Source organism: Tenebrio molitor, chromosome 4 (assembly GCF_963966145.1).
Source record: "Tenebrio molitor chromosome 4, icTenMoli1.1, whole genome shotgun sequence".
Classification (NCBI taxonomy): domain Eukaryota; kingdom Metazoa; phylum Arthropoda; class Insecta; order Coleoptera; family Tenebrionidae; genus Tenebrio; species Tenebrio molitor.
This window is the reverse complement of record NC_091049.1, coordinates 21014810-21023531: the sequence shown is the minus strand read 5'-3', so window position 1 is coordinate 21023531 and position 8722 is coordinate 21014810. Positions and strand designations below refer to the sequence as shown.

At 34.8% G+C, this 8722-nt stretch overlaps 2 protein-coding genes across 3 annotated transcripts; one reads left to right on the top strand and one right to left on the bottom strand.

The window, feature by feature from the left end:
• Positions 1 to 4456: 4456 nt before the first annotated feature.
• mst (misato mitochondrial distribution and morphology regulator) lies at positions 4457 to 6072 on the bottom strand. Its single transcript, XM_069044521.1, has one exon. The coding sequence runs from the start codon at positions 6070 to 6072 to the stop codon at positions 4510 to 4512; it is 1563 nt and encodes a 520-aa protein (XP_068900622.1). The 3' UTR covers positions 4457 to 4509.
• Positions 6073 to 6405: 333 nt separating this feature from the next.
• Coq5 (ubiquinone biosynthesis protein COQ3, mitochondrial) lies at positions 6406 to 7557 on the top strand. 2 transcript variants are annotated; one of them, XM_069044523.1, is made up of 5 exons: positions 6406 to 6571; positions 6622 to 6771; positions 6823 to 7159; positions 7211 to 7322; positions 7403 to 7557. In XM_069044523.1, the coding sequence occupies exons 1-5, from the start codon at positions 6406 to 6408 to the stop codon at positions 7502 to 7504; spliced, it is 867 nt and encodes a 288-aa protein (XP_068900624.1). In that variant the 3' UTR covers positions 7505 to 7557. The 2 variants fall into 2 exon arrangements, with proteins under 2 accessions (XP_068900624.1, XP_068900623.1); XM_069044522.1 differs by having other exon boundaries at positions 6823 to 7322.
• Positions 7558 to 8722: the final 1165 nt, after the last annotated feature.

Sequence of the window (8722 nt, the reverse complement as noted above, 5' to 3'; positions counted from 1 at the left end):
GACGAAAAAAACCTCGAGCGTAATTCGATGAGATAATTTAATGAATAATAATAGGTAGGTAATTATGAAAAATTGAATTGGCCATTTTGCATGTCAATTTATTGCAAGCTGTGTCAATGTTTAAGATTGTTGGTTCGTTATCATAACAACAAACAATAATCAGGTTCGAAAAAGTTTGCCATGGAAGTTTAAGCACATTTTATCCAGATGCAAAGTTAGGGCTAACTTTATCCGATGTCAAAGTGACAAATACATCGCGGTTTATGGGATTTTTTATACATGAATTAAATTATCTACAATAATTTGGTAGGTTAAACCTAATTGGAAATATTTTAAATCACAAACTGCTCTCATTATTAATCCCGGCGGAATTGAAAATGCAACCAACAATACATTTCCAAAATTACCACGGTCATTTTAAATATCGAATTGTTTTAAAATGGAATTATGAATCCATGATGGTTTTGCTTCCAATAATTTTATTTGTCAACTGACATTTAGGAAAAAGTCAAAATACGACGATTAAATGTATGCCAACGATGAGAAAACAGACATGATCCTGATTTATGGCAAATGTATTAAAAATGTTTTTGTCGTTGCGCGTTTATGCAGACAATAAACATTTTCCCAAAAACTCTTCGTTTTTTCACATTTTCATTTAACCAAGCGAATGACGTTTATGTCAAAATTTACTAAACTACACGGTTAATCATGTTTTATGTTTTTTAAGTCAAAAAACAAATATTCACGTTAACTTTGCAAATGTATTGTGGGTTGCATTTTCAATTTTTTCGGGCTCATTACACGTGTGAAATACCCAATGTGTTGGCAGACCATCTTAACATCTTAACAATACAGATTGTTATCAGATACCTGATCTCTCACAAAAATAACCTTCTAGCTAATAGACGTCATAATAACTGTCACTATTAATCAAATTTTAACGCAAAAATGGTTTTCCGTCAGAACATAAAAGATTCATCATTTAATCTTATTTTTGTAATGGGGTTTTCAATAACGGACAATGGACATACTTGTACAACGCTGTTTGACTGAGTTTCGGCAAAATTTTCCAAATTTAAATTGAAACATACAGAGTGATCACAAAAAAACGACCCAGCTTATATCTTTCTTATTTGAAATCCGATTTCAACAAGCGGTACATCAAATTAAAGGGTTCAAAAAGTACTAGAAACTGGATATAAAATGTTGCCCTTAGCAACCCTATCTTACAAGGATCAAGGGTCAACTTAAATTTTTTAAATAGCAACCTATAATTTTTTTGGTACAGTTAGATTCATTATGTTTTTCTAAGTTAAAAAATATAGCACACCCTGTATATTTAAATGTTATTCTAACATAAGAAATAAATAAAATTCAATTACAAATTATTAGGAATAAGTAGAACTTTATTCGTAACAGGCCATGAATTACTTAAGATATTCTTGTAGCCATGGAAACACAAAAAAAATAAACATTTATTTTGAAAATAAACTTTATTTGTCGTGATTTTTGTTTAATTTTTTTCTCCAATTTCGTGTTGTGAAATAAAATGAACAATAATGAAATTGTGGATATGTTGCAAGCATATATCGGAAATAATAGAAATTACTACTTGCAGAGAAACGCCACCTGAAAGCCTTCTCAATGCCACGCGAAGGGTCTCGAACAAAATGGTGCTCAATTTGAACAGATCAGTTGAAAAAAAATTATTGTTGTTTTTATTGTTTGTATTAGTTAATAAATATTGTTTCCATGACTACAAAAATGTCTTCATAAGTAATTCATAGCCTGTTACGAATAAAGTTCTACTTATTCCTATTAGAATTAGAAATTAGAATGAGATTTAAATATACAGGGTGTGCTATATTTTTGAACTCAGAAAAACATAATGAATTTAACTGTACCAAAAAAATCGTATGTTGCCATTAAAAAAAATAAAGTTGACCCTAGACCCTTGCAAGGAAGGGTTGCTAAGGGCAACATTTTATATTCAGTTTATAGTACTTTTTAAACCCTTTAATTTGATGTATTACTCGTTGAAATCGGATGTCAAATAAGAAAGATATAAGCTGGGGCGTTTTTTTTGTGATCACTCTGTATATGCAAGCAACAATACAGAGCATCTCCAAAATCTCAAAGGCTCTTTGATCTAAATAATTATTGTTGATCGCACGGTAAATGATAACATGGCAGTATATGACGATTACTAAACCAGCAATAACGAAAATGTTCCGGACAATATTAAATACTTAAACCTTTGATTTTATATTTTTTATTTATATTTATATAATATAAAATCAAAGCTTAAACTAATATGTATACAAACTACAAAGTGATTCAAGACTAATAATAATCAGCCTGACGGAATTGAAAATGCAACCTACAATACATTTGGAACATAAAGCTACAGGTCATTATAAATGATTGTCCCATCGCAGTTGGCGTTGAAAACCCACACAAATTTGGGATGTGCCGCTAGCTTCGCAGAGTTAGACAAACTAGTAGACAAATTTACACTACCTATCGGCGATGCTAGTCTCACTCATCTTATAAAGCTTGCGGCACATTCAACTACGTCACCAACGCCTACTGCGATGAGACAATCATTTATAATGTAATGTAATGATCAAAGAAAAGCCACTTAACTCCTCAAATAAACTACTATTTTTTACAAATAACATTATTTTTGTGAAACCGTATCCAAAACGAGCACTTCGCGTACCTAAAACGACGGCCGTTAAAGTAAACGTCATTTTAATATTTGATACAAATTAGAGTGTCGAGCTCTGATAGCGGTTTGAAATGGATGTAAACGAAGAAAGTTTATCATCTCAAAATCTTCATTATCTGTGGTAACTTTTGGACGGCCAGAGCCTGGTCTTCTTACAATGTTACCAAAGGTTTGAAGTTTTTGTTTGGCGAGCAAAACAGTGTTTTTGCTAACGTTTAGCTCGTTAGCAATTGCTCTTACAGCCCTTTCACAATGGCGTTAACGTTACGTCGATGTTAAAACGTTAATGTTAACGTTAGATCTAATTACATGTATTTCAGTACTTTTTATAAATTAATTCCGTTGGCTAATGTTAGAACTAACGTTAACGCTAACAATATCATGCAACATTAATTTTCATCATAACGTCATTGTGAACGGTCCACAATTAAATACATGTAATTTTGAGTTTCTAGATCTAACGTTAACATTAACGTTTTAACATCGACGTAACGTTAACGCCATTGTGTATGGGCCTTTATGGTAATACCCTCCCCAAGGCGTTGTCTAATTATTATTTTTGTAATTCTGTTAGATTTGGCATTATATTTGACAAGATAACTGTCAACAGTGATTGTAAAAGTCAGTTTTATTTTGACTTTATTTTGACAATTAAGAGCTTGATACAAACGTAAGAAATTTTGCGTGTCCCAGTTTTTTTTTTGTCCACCAACCGTAGGTACAACTGCGGACACGGAATCTTGGCCACAACTGACAAATATGTGTGAACTGGCCTATAACCCAACTTTTGACTCGATAATGCCATTTTGGCCATTTCCCTGCTTTTTAGATGTCACAAGAAAAACTTCAAAGTGATTTTTAATCATTGTCATTTATTAATGAGAATGACACTAAATAATGATTGGTTTAGGTACAGTTGCAACCGTTGAAAACTCAGACACTTTGACAACGCCAAACTTTTAGCTTTGTAAATTGTATTGAAAGTGACGGTGACGTTTCTCAAAATGTCACTCAAACATTATCCACATTAATTTCTCTCGCAATGGCTCTTATACTCACACCGTCCCGCAGTGAAACACATTTTTGCAAATCAGATAATTGCGGCATTTCAAAAGTTACGCGCGATTCTGACCTAATATGTCAAATACTGACACTGACTTTATAATCTTTGGTGAAAATCCTGTTTACGCTAATCAAATTTCGGAATTTATACAGAGTGTTTAAATCTTTTCTGTCCGAGATTTCAACGGCCGCAACTGTACGGTTGGTGGACAAAAAAAACTGGAACACTCAAAATTTGTTACATTTGTATCAAGCTTTTAATTGTCAAGATAAAGTCAAAATAAAACTGACTTTTACAATCACTGTTGACAGTTATCTTGTCAGCCGTAATGCAGAATCTAACTGCATTCTAAAAACAACTAATTAGATAACACCTCGGGGAGGGTATTACTGTGGTATTACTTTGTCTTATTTGACCGTTTTACAATAGAGCATTTTCCATTGCGTCAAAACATGATTTTGACGACCAGTTTTTTTTTTGCTCGCGACAGTAGGTACATCATTTTTTTTAGAAATGTCAAAAAATGTTGGCCAAGATTCCGTGTCTAGAATAGGAAGGAATAGTGTGTTAAATTAAGTGATTTCGGAGATTTCCCTTTTTGCTTCAAACGACGTGATCTTTTAGAACGAAAGGTATGGATTACTTAAAAAAAACAATAGTTTGTTAATTGCAGGGGTTATTAACCCCAGTTAAAATACGTTTATTGTTAAAACTAAATTAAGTAATTATCTTCATAACAATCTTTCAGATCTAAAATATGATCAAAACACTCTTTAAACTGATCATTTTCTATACCCTCGTTAACAAACTGGTGAAACCGCTTGTATTTAATCTTCTCCAACTCCTTGGACAACACCTCAAACATATTCCCAACAAATTTCCCATTATGTAAACCCGCTAATACGTTGACACTCTCAACATCCCCATCGCCACTCGAACTCAGATCAACATCTCCAGTCTTGCCAACTCTCTTGTCAAAAAACTTGGGAAATGGGGTCTTCACTGGCATTTGTTCCTTACAAACCGTCACCTCAGTTTTAGTCCCGTAACAAGTACAAGCCATAAAATAACTCAACATTTCTTTCAAACTGTCGCACCGATAGGCGGGCATGTCCCTTTGCGTTGTTGCCACTTGAGGTGGACGCTTCAGTCGACTTTCGGGAACTCCCCTCAGTACTACCAACTGTAAACTTTTGTCATTGTGTATTTGACAGTTGGGAGTCACACTTTGAACTAGTGGACCTTCCCAGTTGTTAAGACAATCGATAAAATCTTCCTTTATTTTCAAAGGGAACGGTAGAGACACACTCGCAGCTGCAGCTTTTCGCCCGTAGGAACTGAAGTCTGTGCACATGTCGATTAAGTGATGTTGGGAATTTTTCATGCGATGATTTAACGTGAGAGTGTCTAAAGTGGAGGCTAAGATTGCACTTGAATGATAGGGGAAGTCAGGTTTATGCGAGATAAATTCGAATTTTTGATGGGGAGCTAGGGGGACAAAGAGAGAACTGTGTTCGGAGAGTGCGTCGTAACACAATGCTAAATTGAGGAGGTGGAGTGGATTCTTGGATGTGGGGTCTACGTTAACTGGAAATCCTAAAATCGACTTTGTGTCATATTCATCTCTTAGATACTCAATACAAGAGGTCGACAAGCCAGAAAAACCGTCAATCGAGTCCAACAAAATTTGAAAACCTTGAAATCTGTTGCACTCTTCTACGTAATTCCGGATTTTATCTACGAAATCCTCACTGAACTGATAGCCCTTCCACAGATTCGTTCCTAAGGGATAAATATCAAACGGCGTGTTGTCACTCGAGTGTTGGTACTCCTTCACGATATTTACAGTTCTTGGGTGAAATCGCGCGAATAAAAAATCTGACCACACTTGTACTTCACTGTCCAAGTCATAAATTTTCTTAGTTTGGGGTGAACCCAGCTGGCTCAAGTCACTTTGAAATTCGTTTTTTTCAACTTTCTCTTCTGCACGCAGTTCCAACGATTCTGGGTCAATATTTTCTTCTGGCACGTGATACAATTCGCCGTGTTCCGGTAGAGCCCGCAGGCTTCCTTTCAAGTCAACTAAGAGCAGTCGAGGTGTGAAAGTAACTTCATTTTTTAAAGTGAGACCCTCGCGGAATAAAACGTCGTGGTCGATTTCCGATGGAGAGTCGGGGTCGTATTGAAATCCATTTTCTTGAATGTTCCACCAATGGGCCCCGATAAAGTTGGAGTAATGTCCAAATTGTAACGAGAGGATTTCGTTCGAGTACATCTTGACATAACCTCAACACAATTATTTTGTTCACTTAGCTGAAAATATAATTGACTTGTTAAGTGTTTACTTAAGTTGCAATTTTAAGACCTACTGATAATGTTTTGACTGGAGCTCCTTATGAAACAATTACAAAATAAAATATTTTAAGCTCACTGGGGCTGCAATAGACAACCAACATAACCTCAAATTTGCTGCTCAAGTAAAAAGAAATTGTTTTAGTTTCCATTGAAGTAGTTTAAGCTAATCAAGAAGAACCCTAAAAAGGGATTATAAAACTTGGAACTCGTTTCCATCGTTGTAAACTGTTGAAGTTTTTTATCCTAACCTAACATGTTGACGCAAAGGGCCTTTGGAAGAATTTTTTATAGAAGTGCCTCACGAGGACTCGGCTCAAGTGCAAAATTATTGAATTCAACAGAAACTCATTTCGAGGATGATAACCAGGAGACCCACTTCGGTTTTCAAACGATCAAAGCAAGTGAAAAAGGACAAAAAGGTTGGTTGCCTCAATTATGCTGAGACCTCAATGAAAACAATTACTTTTAGTATATTCTGTGTTTGAAAATGTGGCTACTAACTATGACAAAATGAACGATGCCATGTCGATGGGTGTTCATCGAATCTGGAAAGATATATTTATGTGTCGCTTGGGACCTACTGCAAATACTAACCTACTTGACATGGCTGGGGGCACTGGTAATTATACATGGCATGAGTGAGTATTACTCTGAAATTATTAATTAACAGGTGACATAGCTTTTCGATTTTTGAATTATGTAAAAAATGAAAATATAGAGAAGAGTTGTCACGTTACAGTGAGTGACATTAATGAGAACATGTTGGAAGTAGGTAAAACTCGAAGTAAAGCACTGAACCATGATCCAACATTGATCAGTTGGGAGAGAGCTGATGGAGAAAATTTGCACTTCAAAGATGAGTCTTTCAATGCTTATACTATAGCTTTTGGAATAAGAAATTGTACTCATGTTGATAAAGTGTTACAAGAAGCATACAGAGTGTTGCAACCTGGTGGCAGATTTTTGTGTATGGAGTTCAGCCAAGTGGAAAATGAAGTGGCTCGATGGTTTGGGGGTGAGGTGTCAATTTTTAAATTTATTGAAATGTTGTTTTCCAGGTTGTATGATCAGTACAGTTTTCAAGTTATACCAGTCATGGGACATCTTTTAGCAGGGCAGTGGCAAGCTTATCAATATCTGGTTGAAAGCATTAGAAAGTTTCCAGATCAGGTAAACAAAAAATTGAAAGCAGTAGGATGCTTTAAAAGTAATTTTAGTAAGTAATTAGTAATAAAATATTCTTTTCATAGGAAACCTTTAAAACAATGATAGAAGAAGCAGGATTTCGCCAGGTTACTTACGAAAATTTAAGTTTAGGAGTGGTGGCAATTCATTCTGGATTTAAATTATAAATTATACATGCCTACATCTCACAATTTTATGTAATAAAGTATATGTATTCTTATTTTCAACGCTCATCATTTATTATTCCCACTAATTTTCATCTTACATTCAGATTACTGAAGACGTAACTCGAATTCAGACGTTCAGTCAAAAAATGCTGAGAGATTAAAAGTGAATGAGCTGAATCTTTGATTTTATATAACGAGTGTGATAATACGTCTTATTAAACGAGTGTAATATACTATCGCGCGTTCAAATGAAATCCTGGGCTGAGTAGGCGTTGGAAAAATTAAACCGTTTAGAACAGTGTAAAGTTAGAATTTCCCGCCGTTTGACACGAATGACATTTGTTTATGTTTAATCGCAACATAATTGAACATGTTTGTTTTCAGCAAAGGGTGCACTTAGATATTTGTTTCGAGAATAGGAATCGTTACGTTATTCTATTTTTAATGTAAAACATTGTACAGAAAGAAAAAAAGAAAGATTTTTTTGGTTCTAAATTTTAGGTTAGCTGTCAACATGCTCCAATTAATCTACGCTTTAAAAAAGCACAACAATTGACGGTTTCCAACGCCTTCCCAGCCCAGGATTTCATTTGAACACTCGATATTTTATCTACTTTGCTTTACTAATTCCTGAAATTTCAGCTGTTTAAGTTTTTATATAGAGCAGGGACTTTGGCGTGGGTTGGTAACAGACATTTTTCACAAAAACGTAAGGATATAAAGTCTGTTTTTTTTATAATCAATAGACCTTTACCATTGTCTACTTAGACAATGCCTTTACAAATAAGGATCTTATTTGTCGCACAGTGACGTCACTGTGAGACAACAAAGATGGTGATAGCGACTGGATACTGAATTTCAATATCCAGTCGCTATCACCATCTTTGTTGTCTCATAGGAGGCGCGCAGTGACGTCACTGTGCGACAAAGAACATTCTTATTTGTAAAAGTCTATTGTCAAAGTGTTGTCAGGTTGGTAGAAAATTCGAAACAGTGAATTTTATAAATCACGTTTGAAATATTGACTTTTGAAATTGTCAATTGTCAGATGTCAATTCTTGCTGCCTCCTTAGCGTTCCGTCCGCATTCTCCAAAGATAATCAACATCTCAACATAATCGGCAGCTGAATACATCTCGGCAGAGTTTTGCAACACGATTTCAGATCTTGAGAAAACACTATGACAAATTAAAATGTTTAAATTGTCAAGATGACACAA

Coding starts and splice junctions, on each gene's coding strand:
- Coq5 (XM_069044522.1), top strand. CDS start 6,406: ATGTTGACGCAAAGGGCCTTTGGAAGAATTTTTTATAGAAGTGCCTCA. Junction 6,572..6,621: donor AAGTGAAAAAGGACAAAAAG/GTTGGTTGCCTC, acceptor AATTACTTTTAG/TATATTCTGTGTTTGAAAAT. Junction 6,772..6,822: donor TGACATGGCTGGGGGCACTG/GTAATTATACAT, acceptor ATTAATTAACAG/GTGACATAGCTTTTCGATTT.
- mst (XM_069044521.1), bottom strand. CDS start 6,072: ATGTACTCGAACGAAATCCTCTCGTTACAATTTGGACATTACTCCAAC.